Source organism: Bos indicus, chromosome 2 (genome assembly GCF_029378745.1).
Source record: "Bos indicus isolate NIAB-ARS_2022 breed Sahiwal x Tharparkar chromosome 2, NIAB-ARS_B.indTharparkar_mat_pri_1.0, whole genome shotgun sequence".
Lineage (NCBI taxonomy): Eukaryota > Metazoa > Chordata > Mammalia > Artiodactyla > Bovidae > Bos > Bos indicus.
The window spans coordinates 31,753,833-31,776,423 of NC_091761.1; the positions used below are offsets into that span (position 1 = coordinate 31,753,833).

General features: G+C 36.2%; 1 protein-coding gene across 5 annotated transcripts in view; it reads left to right on the forward strand.

Moving 5' to 3' along the window:
* GRB14 (growth factor receptor bound protein 14) overlaps positions 1 to 22,591 on the forward strand; it is a 128,139-nt gene that overhangs the window by 96,597 nt on the left and 8,951 nt on the right. For 4 of the 5 annotated variants that reach the window (XM_070804068.1, XM_070804081.1, XM_019971748.2 and 1 more), the window contains 6 exons: positions 2,629 to 2,750; positions 4,693 to 4,767; positions 8,483 to 8,620; positions 13,762 to 13,872; positions 14,064 to 14,159; positions 20,292 to 20,372. In XM_070804068.1, the coding sequence (XP_070660169.1) occupies positions 2,629 to 2,750; positions 4,693 to 4,767; positions 8,483 to 8,620; positions 13,762 to 13,872; positions 14,064 to 14,159; positions 20,292 to 20,372 (623 nt within the window). Of the gene's footprint in view, positions 1 to 2,628; positions 2,751 to 4,692; positions 4,768 to 8,482; positions 8,621 to 13,761; positions 13,873 to 14,063; positions 14,160 to 20,291; positions 20,373 to 20,867; positions 21,458 to 22,591 lie in introns of those variants that run through there. The other variant, XM_070804084.1, reaches the window with a different exon arrangement.

Sequence of the window (22,591 nt, forward strand, 5' to 3'; positions counted from 1 at the left end):
GGAAGTAGATGAGTTTTTGAGCAGTGGTCACGTTGATGCAAATGTATTATGAGGTTTCCTATGATATAAAGGTCCAGGTTGTATTGGAAGAATGAGAAAACAGTGGTTTGGAGATTAGTTAGGAAAAGGCAAAGGTCTAAATTGGAATGGTAATAATGGGGGTGAGGAGTTGTTGGTTGTGTGAGAAACTCGGAGGAAGAGTCTAATGTCTGGGGTAACAACAGTGGAGGGCATTGGAGAGGACATGGAGTTGTAAGAGACGTAGCAGAATTTTAAAAAAAAGCACTTTGAGAGAGAAAAAGGGAGATACTTTTAGTTTTTAATTTTTTCAGCAACTTTTGAGAAAACGTGTGTAACATAAAATTTATCATTTTATCCATTTTACTGTTCACTGGAATTATATACATTTATATTGTTGTGCAGCCATCATCCCTGTCCATCTCTAGAACATTTTTGTCTTCCCATAATGAAACCCTGAACCCATTAAACAATAACTCCTCATTCTCCTCATTCCTCCCCCACCCTGGTCCTTGGCAACCACCATTCTACTTTCTGTCTCTCTAAATTTGTCGGTTCTAGGTACTGCATGTAAATGGAATCATATGGTATCTATTCTTTTGTGTCTGTTTTATTTTATATAGGATAATGTCTTTAAGGTTCATCCATGTTGTACCATGTGTAAGGATTTCATTCTTTTTATGGCTAAATATTCCACTGTATGTCTTTACTACGCTTTGTTTATCCCCTTCGTTTGTTGATGGGCGTGAGGATGTTTTTACTTCCTGGCTACTGTGAATGATGTTACAATGAACACTGATGTACAAGTACCAGTTTCAGTCCTTGTTTTCACTTCTTTTGGTTATGTACTCAGAAGTGGAATTGCTGGAATTGTGTAATATTTTAAGGAACCACCCTTCGGAACTTTGGTTTTAGACAGACTATGTTTGCAGTGGTGGAAAGTCTAGCAGTTAGGATTGAAGTGCCAGTGAAAGCAACTGCAGCTGGAGATTTCAATTCAAGGAACTTGACAGACAGCCTTAAGAGCTGAAGAGGAGGGAGAGTGAATTAGTTGAGAGAAGGGAAAGAAAAGAGTCAAGCCAAGGACTGCATCTTAGGAGAGCAGGAGCTACCAGAGCTAGTCAATGAGACAGAAAAAGAACGATCGGAGTTAGGAACAGAATCCAGAGTACTGATACACACTTAGTTCCAACTCATCCATATTCACTGAGAGCTCTTACAAGAACTTCCTTTCAGATGCATAAGCTTCTGTTTAAGTATGACATTACTTTCAAGGGTTTGGGTGTTGTAGGTCATAGATTATTACTGAGTGTTGAATTTCTGAGACAGATTCTTTTCAAAAAGTTTCATGAAGCACCTAAAAAAAGCAGAGGATTTCTGTATTTCTTATCTGACTGTTCTCCGTTTTGCATTAATAATTTCATAGTCACTTTTCTTTACCCTTTTATTGAAGTGTGACATACCTTACCCTAAGAGAACAAATGTAGACAACTTGATGGATTCTCAGATGTTGTATTATATGTACCTGAGTATCTAACATCCAGATTAAGAAACAGAATATCTCCTTTACCCGGTGGTTCCCTCACACCCCTGCACACTCACCCACTGTACCCATTATCTTGATTTCTAACACCGTAGATCTGTTGTATTTGTTTTGAACTTATAAAAATAGAATGTTATTCTTTGTGTCTGACTTCTTTCATTACTATTATGTTTGTGGAATTCATCCATGCAATTGTGTGTTGTGTAGTATATATTCCACTGTGTCCTTTACACAATTTACTTATTCATTCTCACATTGATAGGCATTTAGATAGCTTCCAGTTTGGGGCTATTATGAATAGTACCACTGTGAACATCACAGGTTCTTTTTAAAACAGGAATTTTGCATGTTATGTTCACCCTTTAAAGATGCCATTGCTTTTTTCATTTAAGTTCCTTTTCTCCTAAGTGCCTTCCCACCCTGCCTAATTATCTTCTTTGTTAATACAAAGTGCCTGAACATTAGTTTTGAAAATAAAAAGTACCACACGAAATTAAGTTTCTTAAAAAGTGTATGTCCTTGCATTAAAAGTTTCTTTTTTAAAGCATTTATTTTAATTTTTCTCAACTATCCCGATTATGAGTCTTAAATGCATACTGTACCTGTCAAAATTTTTCATCTCTTAATGGGATGAATTGTTCAACCTTGAGGCAAATATTTTAATTTTTGGCACCATGATGAGTTAGAGAAAAATAATAGCTCTCATATTCTTAATGCAGGTTTGTTACAAACTTATAATTTACGTAGCTGTAAAAGGAGATTGAGAATTAGTGAAAAGTGCATTGTGATATTTTATGTCATTTTTCTCTTTGGGTTACAAACTGCTTTGGTGTAAAATCGACATTGCAAATTCAAAGTTGATGAAAATTTTATCATTCTGGCTATTTCAGAATTGAGTTTAAATTGGCTATGTTTAATAAAGATACATACATAATATATTTTATATATTTGTATGGATATATATGTCCATATATATATTTGTTTACCTACCTGTCCATCTTCCTGTCTATTCATCCATCCATCCACCCATCTATCTGTTGACATGCTCACTGGAACATTCTTTACAGAAAGAACAATAGAAGACCACGAGCTGGTGATTGAAGTGCTATCTAACTGGGGAATGGAAGAAGAAAATAAGCTATACTTTAGAAAAAATTATGCCAAATATGAATTCTTTAAAAACCCAATGGTAAGTGAAATCCCAATTAATAGTTATGGAAAATAAATGAGTTTAGTTAAATTTTATTTTATTTTATGTGAGGAAAAAGTACACTATAGATAAAGTACAATTCTGTACTTGTTAAATTGTAGGTAAGAATTCTAGTCCTTTAAACTTACAGTCGACATGCTCACAGAAGTTCATATACAGAGTTTTGGGGAACTGTTGCTTTCTTTTATTGCCTTTTAAGAAAAAAAAAACTACATTTGATTTGGGAAATGAATTATTAGATATGTCCCAAGCAGGTTCCAAGATACTATGGTTTAAGTCTTTTGCAGAACTTAGGAAATTAAGAAAAATTCTAAAGGAAAAACAGATTTATGTTTGTTAGGAGTGTTGAAACTTAACCAGAAGTTTAGATTGACAAGCATCTTGCTGTTCCAAATTATTTTGTTTTCAGTGCAATAATTACTGAGCTAAGAAGAAATGAGATAAATACCAGTCCATTATCTAGTAAATACTACTTTCATTATAGTTCTTTTTAAAAGAAAATAAATGTATGTCACATACTAATGAAGACTAGTGATCTAGAGAAGTCAGAATAGCCTCTGGGCTCATTATTTTAAATTGTTTTTGTCTCTGCAGCTGTAGCATATTTTTACACTAAGTTTTGGATAATTGGATTGAAATGATATACTTAATGAAAAATATATGATACACACCATAATAGAATATTTTCAAACCCAGAAAGGCCTCTTACGTTCTCTTTATTTGAACCTATTAATAGAAACATAATGGGATGATCTTTGATGAATAAAATTAGAGTCCTAATAAAAACTAAATAGAATTTAAAAGGAAACTGTTTTCTTGTTGTGAATCTTTATTAAAAGCAAGAAATTTAAAAGTCATCATTAAAGACATATGATTTAGTGCTCATTTTTGGTTTATCTAATTTTTTTTAATTTAAATAAGGCTATAGATTTATTTTGTAGACTTAGAGTAGTGGTTCTCAACTGAGAGTGATTGATAATGATGTCTGAAGACCTTTTTGGTTGTCATACTGAGGGGAAGGGGGGCTGCTAGTGGGAGGCCAGGGATGCTCTAAGCATTCTGCAATGCACAGAACAGTCCCCCCAGTACAGTGTTATTAAACAATGTTAATAGAGCTACTATTCAAAAACCCTGTCCTAGAGGAAGTATGCTGCTGCTAAGTCTCTTCAGTCGTGTCCCCGACTCTGTGCGATCCCATAGACGGCAGCCCATGAGGCTCCCCCACCCCTGAGATTCTCCAGGCAAGAACACTGGAGTGGGTTGCCATTTCCTTCTCCAGGAAATGAAAGGAAGTATAGTGGCATGTAATTTTCCAAACTTGCCTGATCATAAAAGTTTCTTGGGGGAGGGGATAGTGCTTATTAAAAAAACAGGACCAGATCTACCCTGACCTACTGATCAGACACTCCAGGATTGAGGCCTGGGAATTCCTATTTTAAACAGCTTTTCTGGGTGAATTTTATGATTAAACAGGTTTGGGAAAACAGTAGGTAGAAAAAACTGTCCTTTTAGCAACCTGATCCTCTAGTCAAGTCCTGGCTCCTTTATAATGTGGCTGTGACCTTGGGTAGATACTCTACTTCTGTGAGCCTTGAGTTTATAAAAGAGTCCTTCAGTACCTGCTAGAGTGGTTGCAGGACTCTGGGACAAGGCATGGGAGCTCACACACGAGCAGTCTGAGGGCAGTGTTTTGTAACTGGAGGTACACGGGTCTTCATGTGTCGGCACTCCCTAAGAGTGTCTGCCTCATGTAAGGTACCTGTGTATTGGTTAGATTCAGGGACTGGCATTTTAAAAAGTGCTTTGGGTGAATTTTCAAAACACTGATTTAAGAGCTTTTGCTTTAGATTACTCTGTTGGTCATAGTTCCGTCTTTTCTGGCATGGCTTTTGGGAGAATGTAACATGTATTTTTTCGTTAGTATTTTTTTCCAGAGCATATGGTGTCTTTTGCAACTGAAACCAATGGTGAAATATCCCCCACACAGATTTTGCAGGTAAAATATATTTTCAATAAAGTATGTAAGTAATAAATAATAAAGGGAAACTGTAAGGTCCATATTTATTTATTTATCGAATTTTATAAGTAGATATAAAATTGCATTTTTATGCAATTGCATCTTGCATTTCAATGCCCCCCTTTTTTTTTACTTTATGAGACTAAAAATTCTCTGTTTTTATTGAAGTATAGTTGATTTACAGTGTTCTGTTAGTTTCATGTGTACAGCAAAGTGATTCAGTTATACATACGTATATATCTATTTTTTCAGATTCTTTTATAGGCTATTACAAAATATTGAGTATAGGTCCTTGTAGGTCTTTATTAGTTACCTATTTTATATATAGTAGTATGTATATGTTGTTTCCAAAGTCTTAATTTATCCTCTGCTTTCCCCTTTGGTAACCATAAGTTTGTTTTCTATGTCTGTGGATCTGTTTCTGTTTTGTATATAAGTTCATTTATATAATTTTTTTTTAGGATTATACATATAAGCAATATTATATGTTATTCATCTTTCTCTGGCTTACTTCACTTTTTAGTATGAAAATCTCTAGGTCCATTCATGTTGCTTAAAATGGCATTATTTCATTCTTTTTATGGCTGAATAATATTCCATATTCATTATGTAAATATATCACATCTTTATTCATTCATCTGTCAATGGACATTTAGGTTGCTTCCATGTCTTGGCTATTGTAAATAGCGCATCCATGAACATTGGGAGGCATGTGTCTTTGCCAATTATGCTTTTCTCTGGATATATGCCTAAGAATGGGCTTACAAGATCATATTTTTAGATCTATTTTTAGTTTTTTTAAGGAATCTTCATACTGTTCTCCATAATGGCTGTACCAATTTGCATTCCTACTAACAGTGTAGGAGGGTCCCCTTTTCTCCACACACTCTCCAGCATTTATTATTTGTATACTTTTTAATGATGGCCATTCTGACCAGTGTGAGGTGATACCTCATTGTAGATTTGATTTACATTTCTCTAATAATAAGCAATGCTGAGTACCTTTTCATGTGCCATCTGTATATCTTCTTTGGAGAAATGGCTATTCAGTCAGATCCATATTTATACATGTCCAGATTTTGGATGTTATGTCTTAAATTACTAATTTTTGATGGAGATAAAGTTGGAAAAGATTAGGAAAAAACAAAATCTAGATAAAGAGTTCCCTAAGTCAATAAAGACCCCATCACTATATTATTCTTTCCAGTTTTGGACAATTGTCAAAGGATTTTAAGTGTATCACAAAAGGAAATTTGCAGAGTTTTGCTCTGTGACATATTTAAAGGATATGTTAGTGTTTGAAAAAGTCAAAATTTCCAGTAAATTGTAGACCCTTTACAAACAGATATTTGTTATTAACTTTATAATAAATGCCTTTAATCCTGTTTGTGATAAAATATTTAGCAATTCAATGAAATACTATCTATGATGGAAATACCTGATTGAAATATGAAATGGCTGAGTTAAGAATACTAAGTATTTAACATTTCCTTAGTTTTGCATCTGTTGGGCATTTCTTCCAAACTGGCTATGGCTTTACGTGACCATTTTCCCAAGACATTTGCATTACAATAAAAGGTTTCAGATATTTTATGTTTGATACTATACTTGTTAACAGGTTAATGGTAAGCAGTGTCTTTATAATGGTCGCTGTTTGATTTAAACAGCAGGCATCCTCGAATCCACTCAATATTCTCTCATCTTTAATGAGGAAAACTTTTAATAGTTCCAGCATAGATATTACTTTGAATATATTGATATTTGAATATATTGGTAAATACACTGAGGATCACAGATTTCTTTTCTGTGGGCTTTTTATTTTTAATAGGTTGTATTTCATTTTTTGCTTCAAAATATTTTGGACATATGATTGGTGTCAAGATTTCTCCAAAAGCTAGTGGGTTTTCACAGACACCCCATGGAATTAGGGTGAATTGCAGCGGAGGTAGTGCCCCAGGACCCCCACTCTCATGCCTCTTTTAATACTTTGCATTTGGATTATGAGAGAGTGGTGGGTTGGAGTTCTTCTGCCTCCTTTCCCAAATTCTCCTATAATTTAGTTATACTGCTTTAATGTTAGATTAAAAAACAAGAAAAATCAGAACTTTGGAATCAGATAGTCCTGTATGTGCCCCTGACCTCTTCTCTCCACTGAGGCAATATTTCCACTTTTTAAAACGTTCCTTCTTTTTCTAGTGTGACCTCTGTGACTCCCTTTTTAAAATTTAATTGGTTTGGTTTAATAACTTGGAAAGCACTCAAACTAAAAAACCTACTTCCCTGTTTTGCATGTCAATTAATTAATATCTGTGGCTCATTAAATTAAAACTTTTTTTTAATTTACTTAAAAAACATTATCTACTCTCGGTATTTCCCTGAATAGCCTTTTAAAAATATGTCACGTTGTTTTAGATAATGCTTTCTTTTAGTTTTAGTTTTTCTATTTTGCATTAGTTTATTCATAGAGGTTTCTATTTTCTTCTTTTAATGAGACACTAATGCATTTCCACTGTCTTAACTAAGGATGCTGAGCACAGCTACTCAGAGCTAGTCCTTTTCATTCTCCATTTCCTGACTGACACATGCCCTCTGTCTCAGCTACTTTTCACTGGGTAGTAAACTAGGCCAAACTGTAATGGCTTAAGTATCCACTCACGTTTTGTCAAAAGTTTTGTAGGTCAGGATTTGGAAAGGGCTTAGCTGGATGGTTTTCTGAGGCAGATTGACTCCCAAAGGGGTTATGGATCCACTTCTAAAGTGGCTTTTCACTGTATGTGCCTGGTATTGCTTGGCACCTCTCCCTCTCTCTTTCTCACCTCTCCCCAGCCCTACATGATGTCTCATCCTCTAGAGCTTTTCCAGTTGCTTTGTGCTTCTCACTATACAGCCATCTCAGGGTAGTCCAGTTTCTTACATGACAGCTAGCTTCCAAGAGTTAATGAGTGAAAGCCATCAGGCTAGTTAAGGGACAGAGAGTTAGAATCAGCAGTGTGCCCCTCCCACCACATCCTTTTGATCAGAGCAGCCACAAGCGTTGCCCAGATTCAAGGGGGTGGAGAAACTTCATTTCTTGGTTCAGTAGCAGGGTAACACTTGCAGAAGAGCTACTGTTGCAGTTCTCTTTGGAAAACACAACCTGCCATACCCACCCACAACTGAGAACCATAGAGGACGAAGAAGAGATTATTTGCTTTACCTTCATTGAGGAGATGAATTTGGCTCAATTTCTTTATTCACTGAATAATGGAAGTCTGGATCGTGGTCTTACTTAGACTGTAATGAAGTTGAAGTTGATAGGTCAATCTATAATCTCGAGGGAAATCACCGAAAGGGATGAAAAGATACTCTGGTTTCTCTCCAGATCTTATAAATCTTTCACCTTTTATTAAAGAATGAGATGAAAAGTATCAAGATGAAGTTGAACTTTTCAAATGGACATTGAAATAGCTTATAATTTTGGTGTTTGACTAAGTACTGATCACTCAGAATATATATTTTGTGAGCATATTTCCATTTGGAACTTGCCTGAGGGTTTCAGAAGACTGATTTATTTTCTGTGTATATATATCCCCATTTCCATAGTGGTGTATAAGTGGTGTAAGTCCTGTTTGAAGGTGCACATTTCTATTTGAAGTATAAAGCTACAGTATCATTGATTCAGAAACTATATCAGAGTGTCTAATTTTTCTTCCAGATGTTTCTAAGTTCAAGCACATATCCTGAAATCCATGGCTTCTTACATGCAAAAGAACAGGGAAAGAAGTCCTGGAAAAAGATTTATTTCCTTTTAAGAAGATCCGGTTTATATTTTTCTACTAAAGGGACATCAAAGGTAAATTGTAATGATATATTATGATATATGATCAATGATATATTATGAATTATATGGAAGTTGTAAGTTAAAATGGACTTTACTTTGTTTTATTTATTATTTTATTACATGGTATTGATATTTGGTTTTTTTTTTTAAGATTCCAAACATTTGCCATAACCTGTTTAAAAACTAATTATTCAGCTTTATTTTCCACTAGTTTCAATATACATCCTTTGATGGAATTTGGATGCTCTTGTTTCAGTATCACATTCCTTGCTCATTTTTCCCCCACTCTGAATCCGCCCTCGTTTTTCTTATCAAGGCTGGGGTTTTGAAGCCCATCAGAGTTCACATCTTTTCTTTTTACCCAGGTTCATATTACTGACCTGTTGATGTTGAGCAGTTAATAACACTTAGCTGAGTCTGTAACTGCTTATTAATTGCTTTGTGTGTGTCAGTTTTGCCTCCTCACCTAGACTGTAAATTCCTAGAGGAAGTTGTGTTATGATCAGGTGGATGTATGTGTTTGTGTGTTTGTGTATGCATACCTATCTATGTATACAGTTACACAGACATGGCTGTGCTGATGTTCCTACACACACACACAATCACATATGCGTATAATTGCCTTAGTGCTAGCACTAGGTAGACTGTTTCTATGGAGCCTAGTAGTTGCCGACTACACCATATGCCTGCATTCTGTGTCTTGATATTTTATGCAATGCATAGATTCCTTTTAAGTAAAACTACTTTTGAGAGTTTTCATGAGAGTTTAATTCTATGTTCATGCCTCTGTTTTGTCACTGACAACATTGTTGCTTTTTGATGGGTAATCTGTCATTTTTCTCTGGCTCGTTTTCAAATTTTATTATCATCTTCGGTATTTAGTCATTTCCTGGCATATTTCTTGGTATGTTCAAATATATTCTGCTAAACCTGGCTTGATTCTCAACATACACACTCAGTCTGCAAATTCTTGTTTTTCTTATATGCTGAAGATGTTCATTATTTATTTCTCATTTTCAATATTTGATCCTTTACATTGTAGTACTGTTTTCTGTCTTGGCTAGTCCTGGCTCTAGGTTTCCCTTTGTTTGTGGCTGCCTCCAGTCTCTGCCTCTCTCTTCATACCATCTTCTCCTTTCTCTGTGTGTCTCTGATAAGGACACTTGTCATGGATTTAGAGCCCACCCAGATAATCTAGGAAGATCTCATCTTTAGATCCTTAACTTAATTACATCTGCAAAGACCCCTTTGCAAAAAAAAAAGGAGGTCACATTCACAGTTTCTTCAGGTTAGGACACGGACAGATCTTTTAATTTTGGGTGAAGACTGAAATGATCAGGTTGTAAGAAGATTAGTATGGCCATAGGAAGCTTAAAAAATCAACTAGAGAGACAGAAAAATGAAGAGGGGAAGGGAGCAGGGGAGATGGGGGTGGGTAGTTAGCAGGGAAGGGAGAAAGAATGATTGATTGAGTTGAGGTACAGATGCTGATTAGTGCTAATTAGATGATCATTTCATTAATCAAGGATGGAGGTGATGAGATCTAACCTAGGATGAGCAGTGGAGAGAGAAGAAAGGGGTGGATGTAAGATCAAATGGCAAATGGCCAAGCTTTGTTGACAGTTGATATGAAAGAAGAGGAAGCACTTAATGTTCTTAGAGAAGGACACGAAAGGAAAATAAATAGAAAATGATGAAATAAACAGGAATAGGAGATTTGTTTCAAGGTCACCATCTTAGAAGAAAGACAATGATCTTAGTTCAAGATATATTGCATTGATGATGAAGCATCAAATGGAAATGCCCAGAACACAGCTAATGATGGAGACTAGATATTTGGGCAGTGGTCCTAACAGGAGTTACAGAGTTGCAAAGAAGTAATGATACCATATTTTCCCCCATTTTTCTTGCATGGTTTCCTGGCTTCCCTGAAACACAGTTTTCCTTTGTTGCTACTCACACGCTTGTGCATGAAGATTTGCAGGTGTTTGTGTGTGTGTGTGTGTGTTTCTTTAAGATTTAAGTGGTAGAATATTTCATGGAATAGAGCTCCACTTAGTAACCCATTCCTTCACAGAAATCTTTTATGTTTGTTTATAAGTATATATAGTTTGACTACTAGTATTCTGAGCCACCAGGGAAGCCCCATTCTATCTTATAGATGCATTTAACTTTTCTTGAGGATTTAAACCGAGTTCTCAAATTTTTATATTGTAGATAATGTTAGGATGAATAATTACCCATTTTTGTAATTAAGATTTTAGATTTTTCCTTAACCTTTGTAATGAACGTTCTCTTTTCCCAGTGTTCCTAATGTATGAAGTAATATATGAAGTTAGTTTTAAACAAATGTGTGTTGGGTCACCTTTTTACTTTTAACATGGGAGAAAAATAGATTCTAAATCCAGGGACCGTGTTTCTTTCACTGTCTTTCCAGTGATTCTTCACTGGAAGATATGATAGTATCTCCTCAGTTCCTGAATTCTTTAATTGGTTTCTCATGAACATCCACTGCCCATTATCTTTTTCTTTCACCTGGCTCCTTTCTTTTCCTACTGATTGCATAATAAGACAGCTCTTATTCCATCTGTTGGAGCCATGATCTTATCCTTGCCATGGTTCCCCCTTGGCTGGGTGGCATTACAAGTATCAAACCTCTATCCTCAGGTCATACTTTAGCTCTCCTCAGCATGGTGTCTGACTTTGCTGGGCATCATACATAACAGCCTTCTTTCTGTTGTTTATTAGCTAAGTCGTGTCCAACTCTTAAACAAGGAAATGGCAACCCACTCCAGTATTCTTGCCTGGAGAATGGACAGAGGGGCCTGGGGGTTGTGGGGGGCTGTAGTCCATGGGGTCGCAAAGAGTTGGACACAACTGAAGTAACTTAACACGCAGCACGCACGTCCAACTCTTTGAGACCCCATGGACTGTAGCCCGCCAGGCTCCTCTGACTATGGGATTTCCCAGGCAAGAATACTGAAGTGGGTTGCCATTTCCTCCTCCAGGGGATCTTCCCAACCCAGGGATTGAACCTGCATGTCCTGCATTGCAGTAGATTGTTTACCTCTGAACCACCAGGGAAGCCCGGTCTTCTCTCTAGCCTGTGCTTAATAAGCATGTGTTCTGTAGTTTATACATGAAAATGATTTTACCTTCTCCCTCAGAAAAGGAATTCCATATATTAGATAACCCCAAGGATTATGACTTTGATACAAATCATGTAGGTTGTCTAAAGTCTAATATGGCATACCTGCCTGGCAAAGTGACCATTTCCTTCCCTTTTTCTATGAGAAGGGTCTTGTTTATTTTACTTTGTGAAGATGTAGGCTGCACAGGAGTTGCATAAACACTTTTGCAAGCCTTGGAGGAATGGCTGTGACTTACATTTACAGAGAAATATCTAAGTACCCTGCTGTCCACCTCCCCCCTTATGTACACGTGTGCATGCATAGCTTTGCTAACCATGCCAGCTCAGCCTGCAGTCTAATAGTGTTGTAAACCTTGATATGTCTGCACTTCAGTTCAGTTCAGTCGCTCAGTCATGTCCAACTCTTTGCTACCCCATGGACTGCAGCACGTCAGGCCTCCCTGTCCATCACCAACTCCTGAAGTTTACTCATACTCATGTCCATTGAGTCAGTGATACCATCCAAACTAGTGGAAAAAAACTCAAGAGAAGAAGCTGATCATGCCTCTTATGGCCTTCCAGTATTTCTTGAGTTGCCTTTTTCTCGCATCCAAAGGACTCAGCTACATTGACTTCTACAGTATCAGTGGGCAGGAATGGTTTTATTCCATCTTGATAGAAATCAGACATTTTTATGAGCAAAGTTTCTATCAAGGAATAAAGTTTTAAAGGCCATGCCAGTGAGAGTACCTTTCTCCCTCCTCCTCCTCCCTTCTCCCAGGACCCTAGATTGGGTCTCTAACAATTTTCTTTTCTGCTGCATTCTTCCATGGAGTTGGGAACTATATTCATTCATTGGGTTAAAGTGCCTAAAGAACAGTGACACATAGAGAAACAGTTGCATACAACAGAAACTCTTGATGGGATAGCCAGCCTACTGTCCAATGACTGAATTTTTTTGGATTTGGATTTGAATGGGTTGCTCAAATTGCTGAATGTTCTGCTTTGTCTTTCAGTGCATACAATCACTTGAGTTCTTGTTAAACTATAGATTTTGGTTTTGAATCAGCAGATCTGGGGTGGGCCCTGAGATTTTCCATTTTTAATAAACTCCCAGATGCTGATGATACTGCTGGTCTGAGACTGCTAGTAGCAAGATTTTAAAGAACAAGTGCATTTTGCTCAGTTTTGATTATACATTCAACCCCAGAATTAAGCATTTCTCCAAGTTATTAACCTATCACAGAAGAGTATGACCCAGATTTCCCATGACCAACTCTAAATCTCATGGCTTTCCCAGAGAAAAAATAGCCCTTCACGATTCCATTTTGCCTTGAAAATCATACAATTCCATCGCCAGGTAATCTCCCTGCATTTATCTGTACAGGCTCCCTTGCTTTTATAAAAGAAGGGGGTCGTGCTGCCTCCCTCATTGCTTGCTGTGGTGTTTGAGGCAGTACACAAACATGAGGAGTGATCGTTTCTCAATGCAGCAGGGAGCTTCATCTGTTTCTTTTTTCTTTCTTTTCTTTTACTGCTGCAGAAGCTTAAACCACCCTTTTTCCCTTTGAGGAACTACCATTGTTTGAAACCCAGATAAAGAAACATTTTCAAAAGCTGTTCTTTGCTCTCTTTCTTCTTTCCCTCAGATTCCTTGAAGTGATGGTTAAAGCGAGTCATTTTGCCTGTGGCGGATTCATTTCGATATTTGGCAAAACCAATACAATAGTGTAAAGTTTAAAAATAAAATAAAATTTAAAAAAATAAATAAATATGGAGATATATTTTTTGGTATATTGGAAGTTAAATTGTAAACAGGTCACCTCTTCTTAAATTAAATAATCTCATATCCAGCTCCTGGTTATCTAAGGATATGGTGACTTAGTTTTCCTCTCCTTTTGTTTCTATGGTATTATTTGAGATAATGTTTACCAAGGTATAAATTACATAATATAATAGAAATACAAAAGGTAGTGTAAAATATATGTACCCATTTCAACACACACATGTATATTTTTTTAAGGAACCACGGCATTTGCAGTTTTTCAGCGAATTTGGCAATAGTGATATTTATGTGTCACTGGCAGGCAAAAAAAAACACGGAGCACCGACTAACTATGGATTCTGCTTTAAGGTACAGGCTTAATATTTTGCTAGATGAATAAAGCAAGCCTCAGCCTTTTAGGTAAGCTTGAGTTTCTTTTAATTTCTTTTAAAAAGAGACAGCTTTCTCTTATATATAGGAGAATTTTAGTGGCTTTTATTTCAACAGGTGTTACCTTCAAGATATGCATTAACGATAAACAATGTGCTGTGGCCTTCTAGCCTAACAAAGCGGGAGGGCCCCGAGACCTGAAAATGCTCTGTGCAGAAGAAGAGCAGAGTAGGACGTGCTGGGTGACTGCGATTAGATTGCTTAAGGTAATCTCGATGCAGGCGTGAATTTCTATTAAATGCTGGGAGTACCATCAAAGTTTGAAAATGGCTGTATATCAAAACTCAGAAGACTCACTCTGAATTCGTGTGGTTTTGTGAGGAAAAAGAAAAATAACCACTACCATATTTATGTATTTTATTTTTTATCTAAAAGATAAACATTTCCAGAGTAGAGTGGAATAACCTAATGCATTTATCTTGTGTGTGTGGAGTCTTCCATTTTTAGAAATGTTCTGATTTTTGTTTTTTGGTAAGACTGTTACATATATAGTCAGTAAAACTGACTGAAATTTCCCGTCCCTTACTTAGTCTGCATTTTAGAAACATTGTCATCAATTCTAAGTAAAGTGTATTTTAAAATGTGCCCACCTGGATATGTTTAATGTGTTGTTTTATGTTTTATTTAAGTATTGTGTGAATTGCTTTTTAGTTTAATGAAAATTATTTTAAAAATTTTACTATAGCTGTATTATTCAAATATTCACCTTTGTGCTAAGTAAGAATTCTAGCTTCCATAAGCAAAATTTTTTGGCAAACATTTTGACAAGGAGTAAGAATGTTCTGAAATTAGGTAGGGAAGAGAGACACAGATGATACCTTCCTGGATATATAAAAAACACATGTATTTTCAAAACTTGTATGCTAGTAAATTTAGCACAATTTTAAATTTATAATTATAAACATTACCCATTTCATTTTAAGAAGGGCAGAATAATCAGGATCAGAATTAGTAGTTGTCATACCAGGCTTGGAGCAAAATCTTATGTTCTGTCCTTTTCCTTTTTTTTTTTTAATTGAGGTAAAATACTTGTAACATAAAATTAACCAAATTAACTCTTTTTAATATGAACAAATTAGGGGCCTTGAGTACATTCAAAATATGGTGCAACTGCCACCTCTGTCTAGTTCCTAAACATTTTCTTCACTCAAAATGCAACTCTGTGCCCAGTAAGCAGTTACTCTCAGCCTCTGGCAACCATGTTTTGCCTCTATGGATTTACCAATTTGGATATTTCACAGAAATAGAAGTGCCCAGCTATCTCAGTCAGTAGAGCATGCGACTCTTAATCTCAGGTCATGGGTTCAGGCCCCACGTTGGGTGGCACATGTTCTGTGCATCCCCAGTAGCTCAGTCAGCATAGAATCTGCCTGCAGTGCAGGAGACCTGGGTTTGATCCCTGGGTCGGGAAGATCCCTGGAGAAGGAAATGGCAACCCACTCCAATATTCTTGCCTGAAGAATCCCAGGTACAGAGGAGCCTGGGGGGCTACAGTCCATGGAATCACAAAGAACTGGACATGACTTAGCAACTAAACCACCATACAAACAAAATCATACAATATGTGACATTTTGGATCTGGCTTCTTCACTTAGCATAATTTGTGTTTCATCCATGTTGTAGCAGCTTATATCTGTACTTTGTTTTTTTTATGGCTGAGTAATATTCCATTGTATGTGTATTGTTTAACACACATATATGTTAAGTAAACAATTTGTTTATTTATCCATTCATGGGTATTTGGATTGTTTCTACCTTTTACTGTTGTGAATAGTGCTGTTTGGAACATGTCTATACACATATTTATTTGAGTAACAGTTTTTATTTTTATATATATATACCTAAAAGTGGATTTGCTGGGCACATGGTAATTCTATGTTTAACTTTTTGATTAATTGCCAAAATGTTTTCCTCAGAGGCTAAACCACTTTATATTCCCACCAGGAATGTATAAGAATTCCAACTTCTCCATACCTCATGAACACATATTATTTTCCATTATTTTTTTTAAAAATAATCATCCTAGTGGGTGTGAAGTGGTAGGAAGCAAGTGTTTAAAAGTAATGTAAAGCTTTTGGATTAACTGTGAAATTTTCTTCCTTTTGTATTATGGCAGAAAGGTAACTATGGTTACCTTTTTATTAGAAATTTGTTTGTTTCTCAAATAGTCTATTGTCAACATGGCTGTCATGATTTTTATTTCAGCAAATCTTATAATTATTAATTCTTTGAAACCCTCATGATAAGTAGTCACTAATCACTTCTATGTTGCTCTCATTGTCATAAAATGTAAAACAAACAAACAAAATGAAAAAGAGAGAAGTACTTTAGAGTGTCTTGGAAACCAACCAGTCAAGGCAGTAGTAACTTGGTAACCAGAGACATGCATTGGAATCACAGGAGGTGCTTTCTGAGGCTCCATGTGCCCAGCTGCATCCTCGGGGATCCTGAGTTAGTGATTGAGTTCCAAGTGTCTGCCTGATTAAGAACCACTGACTTCATCCAGTCCCCTCCTTTCATAGATAAAGAAGCTGGCACTATTTGGAAGACTTTATTCCATCACAGTTATGGTAGAGAAAATATCTTAAGGTGTCTGGTTTTCTCTCCCCTTCCATCAGAACTCTGGAAGTCTAGCTAGGCTGATTGAGGAGATACCTGCCAACATTGTATAGCAAGACTTTCTCCCTTCTCATGGGCTCAAATTCAAATACCCAACACAGAAGCAGGCGGTAAACCCACTTCCTTTAAAAGTCCTTCAGTGACTCTAACATGCCATTGATTTTATTAGGATGCTCCATTATTTTTATATAACTAGAAAGATAAGAATTATGGCAATAAAATTATGATGTGAGGTTTCACATCACTTATAATTTTTATTTTCATTTGAGTATTTAGATTTATTTAGGCCTGTAGTCTTGCTTCTCATCATTTTTGTTGAAGTTATCAATTTTGTGTATGTACACACACACATATATATATGAAATTAGTTAAGGTATTCATGAAACTTCTTCATATTCTAAATCTGACTTTTCTGAATCATTTTCATCTCAGAGTCATGGATACTTATATTTTTCACAGATTATCCAGCTCTGTGCCTTCAAGAGCTTTGGGGAGGCAGATGAGTGCTCTGCCATGGTCTGTGAGGTTCTTTCTAGCCGCTGGCAATCCCTTTACAAGGTTTGATGCTAATGACTTTTTAATCCCATCAATTTCAGGCAATGGCAAGTTGCTTGGTCCACAGTGAATATAAGATGCCATAGGTTATAATACAGATTGTTAGTCTAAAAACAGATGTCTGTCTGAGAAATGGTGAAATATACTGAAAGCTTTGTTCTTTTTATATCCAGAATGCTCAGTTTCTGGAAGACTGTACCTTCTTACTGTTTGACTCTTCTCAGTCTCTTTCAAGTCCCAGATGCCTAGTTTAAAGAGGCTGTGTTGTATCAGTTTTCTATAGCTGCTGTAACACATTACTACCATCATAGTGGCTTAAAACACAAAATTATTATCCTTCACCTCTGTCATTCAGACATCTGAAATGGGTCTATTGGCCTAAAAAGGTGTCAACAGGCCTCCATTCTCTTTTGGAGGCTTTAAGGGAGGATCTGTTTTCTTGCCCTTTCCAGCCTTTAGAGACTGTTCATGACACCTTCCTCCATCCTTAAAGGCAGCAATATCCTGCTGAGTTCTTTCCATGCTCCCTTTTTTCTGATTCTCTCTTCTGGCTCTGGATAAGGATCCTTGTGATTACACTGGATCTACCAGGATCATCTAAGGCAATCATGTCATTCCAAAGTCAGCTGATCAACACCCTTAATCGTATCTGCAACCTTATTTCCCCTTTGCCAGCTAGCCTAGCAACCCACTCAAGTATCCCTGCTTGGAGAATTCCATGGACAGAAGAGCCTGGTGGGGTACAGTCCATGGGGTCGCAAAGAGTCAGACACGACTGAGCGACTTAACACCCACACAGTTAGCCTGATGTATTATATTCACAGGTTCCAGGATGTGGACATATATGGCCCATTATTCTGCTACCACATCCATGTTCCCTGTTTGTTTCAATTATGGCAAGGCTTTTCCAGATGAGGCTGGAAATACAGGGCAGCATCAGTGAAATCCTTTAGCATGGAACCAATGAGAAACCACCATGGAATCAAATGGGCAAGTGATATGATCTGTTTTACATTGAAAAATAATCAGTTACAGGAAGCCTGGGCCTGCCAGTACAGACACATTTGAGACTGTCTAATAGGGGACTGGCAGCGTGTTGTCAGTGAGGTGCTGATTTGATCCCCATGGCTGGTGCAGCTGGGCTCACCTAGGGTTAGAGGTAGCTTTTGATCATCTCCTTTGGTTGTCTGTTGTGTTATTTCCACAGTTAACAGCAAGGAGGAGGGGAAGACTAGTCTATGTTCTGTTGGCTCAACCAGAAGTACCCTTCTTGTTTCCATTATATGCTGTTTATTAGATATAGTCTCCCCCAAGAATTTTGGCCTCTTGCTTTATTTTCCTTTCTTTTTCATATATACATGTAAACTCTTCATGTAGCAACAAACAGAAATACTTCCATTCTCTTTGAAGAAATTCCATTTCCATATAGAATCAGAAAAAAATCAGAGACTTAGAAAAGGGGAGATTTGTTCATGTAGACTGTCCCAAGTACATGGTGTCTTTTTCCCCTTTCCTTCAGTTAGAACTCTTTAACATATTTTGGTGCCTTAACCTCCATAGGACAGGGAAATATTAAGGTGATCCATGCCCTACCCCTTGATCAGAGTTAACTGCCTACTAAAGACTTTCAGCAGCACAGAAGCAACTTCCTAAAGCCAGGGGTATTGGGGACAGAACATCTTTGAAGGAAACAGTTTTATTAGTAGATGACAGACTTTTCACTTCAGGTGAATAAAAGGTGTCCAGGCAGCACGTACTTGTGAAAGTGTTGGTTGGAGTCTATTATATATTCTTCAAAATGAACTTGACTAGAAATTAAGCTCCTCTTTCTTCTTAAAGTCATTGTATGCTTAGAGTTGATTTAAAATAAATTTCATTAGATCCTATTAATGTCAATCAAACCTTAAATTAAAAAATAACTTTTAGAATTTGGGAAATAATTGGATAAAGAAGTCAACACAGAGAATTTTAAATGACTCTGGGTTTGTAGTCATATTAAAAGCAAAATCTTGAAAACAGTGACTTCCCTCGCCCCCCTCTGACTTTCTGCCTAATTACCAAATATATCCACATTGCTGGAATTGCTTTCAAGAAAATAGTTTTTAGTAGAGAAATAGCTCTGTTGGAATGTTTAAAGGGAATTCATCTTAAGGCTAATATTGTTTTCCATGGTCTTTTCAAAGTCTTTTATATAGGACCTACTTTTAAGTTCATAATGGCTCCATGAAATGGAGAGAATTATAGAGGGTAGCAGAAAAAAAGACAAGCCTATCTGTTCCATTGGTTTCTTCCTTCCTTTTTTTTTTTTTTTAAGGGAGTAACTTAAATCTAAGGGGGTTATCTTCCAGTTTCAGATGGGGGCTCCTGCAAGATGTTTGTTTGGCCATGGCAGTTGACATTCTTAGTGTTTCTCAAACTAATAATCCAATTATAATCCAGACCCACTTTCTTATCGTAGCCTGGCAGTCTGGTTCTTATGATGCTACCTCATGAAAGTAAAGACTGTGTAGTTATCTACTGCTCTTTACGTTGTATGCCATGACCCTTTGTCTGAAATCAGCCTGATGCCCCACCATTTTGATTCCCAGAATTTAAAGTCAAAAATTAAACAATGGCCTAAGAGTGTTGTTACCAGAGGATGGACAGTGCCAGGAATCTTCAAAATAGGATCAAGTTTATGGATTACAAAAGACAGTGTAATTCATCAATCAGTCATTGAAGAGTTATGGTAAATTTGTCATTGAAGGGTTATGGTAAGTTTTACCCAGTTCTGCTTAGGATGTGTGTCAGATTCTCAGAGTCTTGGTACCATAAACTCAGGAAGACTTCCCAAGTGAGCTACCTTATCACTAGGTGATACACCACTCCACATAGTTTTGGTGCTATTGACACAAGAATAATGAGTAGGAATGTCAATTCCAGATCTTTGTATTGTAAGCTAGAACTTAAGTGTGGGTCCCAATAAAAACCACTCTTTTAAACTGTCCTATTTAGAACGTAAAATTTTATCTTTCAAAATTTTGGTTGCTTTACTTATGTATTTTAATGAAAGCTTGTAATTTTCATTTTTTATATTGATGTATAATGAATGAGAGTATTTATTTTCATAAGTTACATATGTGGTAAAAGTGGTGGGACTGTGTTTTTATTTATTTATTCTGCAGTATGGCATGCAGCTGTACCAGAATTACATGCATCCGTATCAAGGCAGAAGTGGCTACAGTTCTCAGAGTATATCTCCCATGGTAAGGACCAAGTTTTTGAACCTACATTTTATTTTATATTTACGTTACATTAATTTGCAATCACGTTACATTATAAATGTACATTATAATACATTTCCTTTTTTTTTGGTCAAGTAAAGTAACTTTTGGACAGCTTCTTACCATGTTATATTAAACTATTTACTTTTGGATCTTATATGAGTGCAACCTATGTGATAAAATCAAATAGTGGGGCATACATTAAGTAGTCATAATAAAACATAATAAAACATAAAATAATGTTTTATGTTAAAGAAAAATTTTAAATATTTGAAAGAATTATGAGAGTCATTGTGTGTCATTACATTGAAGTTTAGATTTTAAAAAGATATTTTATAGAACACTGTCCTTGAGAGTGTAGATATTTGTTAATTATTGATTTGATTGTAGGTTTATTTATTTAAATATTAATTCTGGGATTATCATAGCCTGTGACTTATTTTGCATTCTGATTTTCTAACAATAATATTTTTAAAGTTTCAGGTCCTTGAAAAACATACCGCTCTCCAGGAAACCCAAAAGATGCAAGCCAAAATATTGGTTGTGCATTACATTAAGACTAGCACCGCTTCACAAGTTTATCCTAAATGGCACTTGGATATTTATACACAGATACATCTTTCCCCGTCTTTGGGACCTAATTTTAATTTCCTGTGCATTAACAAGAAATTTATTTTTGAACTTAAAGTTTATGTTCTGCTGTTTTTGCTTGTGCTCTTTACTGGTGAATATATTGGAAATTTGGACGTATGAGCTTGTGTGACCAATCGGCTAACATGCTGCATTTACACTTAGGTTAAAACATGCTTTTCATGGCTGTGACCAAGGGAGGTGCATTTTCGCACATGGTAACATAGCAGATAAAACACTCAGTTCTAGGAATGAGGCATGAAATAATGTCGATTATGTATCCTGATAGACTAATATGGAAAAAGAATTCCAATTCTGTAGTTATGGTGCTTTAAGTTAAGGAAGAGTAACTTTTCATTTTTATATCTATTACTTTTTAGCTCTAAAATAAGGAAGTAAGGAATGTAATGAATTTTTATAAAAGCAGTAGCTTTAAGGTGAGAATTTTTATAATTTGTCAGCTTACCCTAATCTTTTAATTCATGTATATATGAATAATGAATTTTATTATCTTAATCCTTTTCTAAATCCTTCTAAATTTCTTTCAGAGTCTAAAGTTATTAGGATGAGCATGTTAATAGCAGCCATGATTTGGAGGCAATTATTATTTAGTATCCTCTTAATCATAGGGGAAAAAAGCTATAAAATAAGTCCTTTCCAGTCTCATCATTGTCATTAATATACAAGTATAGTATTATTCTTGCTTCTTTCCATTGAAACTGATCCTACTGTTGATCAGTAAATCTATGACGGTTCAGTTAATGTAGCTGTATTTGTTCAACACCTTGTATAAGAAAAGACACTCCTTGAGTCTTGAATTTGGCTGTAAACAGGAGTTCAAGGACAAGAGGTTTGAATCTCTGTGATGCGGACAAGGACCTAGTCCTGTATGGCAGTTGACATCAGACAAAATGGCACCTCTACTCTTCTTAATTTTCAGGAAGGAAACTTAAAAGATTGGGGAGGCATTTGTGTTTACTTTGATATGTATACAGAATCCCAGGATAGTTTCTAGATGAGAGAGTCAGTGACCTCACCTGCCTCTGGGTTTTCATCAAGGCAGCACGTTCAAGGAACAGCAGGAAAAACTTTGCCTACTTTAGTTATAGTTTTAAGGGACAATGTTGTCCTCTTCTCCAGGGATTCATTTTGAGAAGGGAAATGAGAAAAAATTATCATACCATAATGAATATCTTAACTATATACAGCACACAGTAGCTACCCCATCAGGCTTTGGAAGGAGAATCATCAGCAGATATTTCAAGAAGCAGATATTTGGCCTATTTTTAGGACAAAAAACAGAATTCATTTAAAGGAACATCTATTAGTTAGACCCTGGCCAGAATGAGGGGATGGGAGAAGCAAATCAACTGAAGTTCTTATGTATTGTTTCTCATATTTGACCTTGAGCTAGACATTCCAAATTGCATTTTCTTCCCTGTACCTCCCATCCCGTGGTACAGAAAAGAACCTTAGATAGGGCCTGTCACTGTTTTTACCAAGAGTATGACTTTGGTTGAGTCACTGCTGTCCTGCAGTATAAAATAAGGGAGGGTGGTTGTGTGATCTGT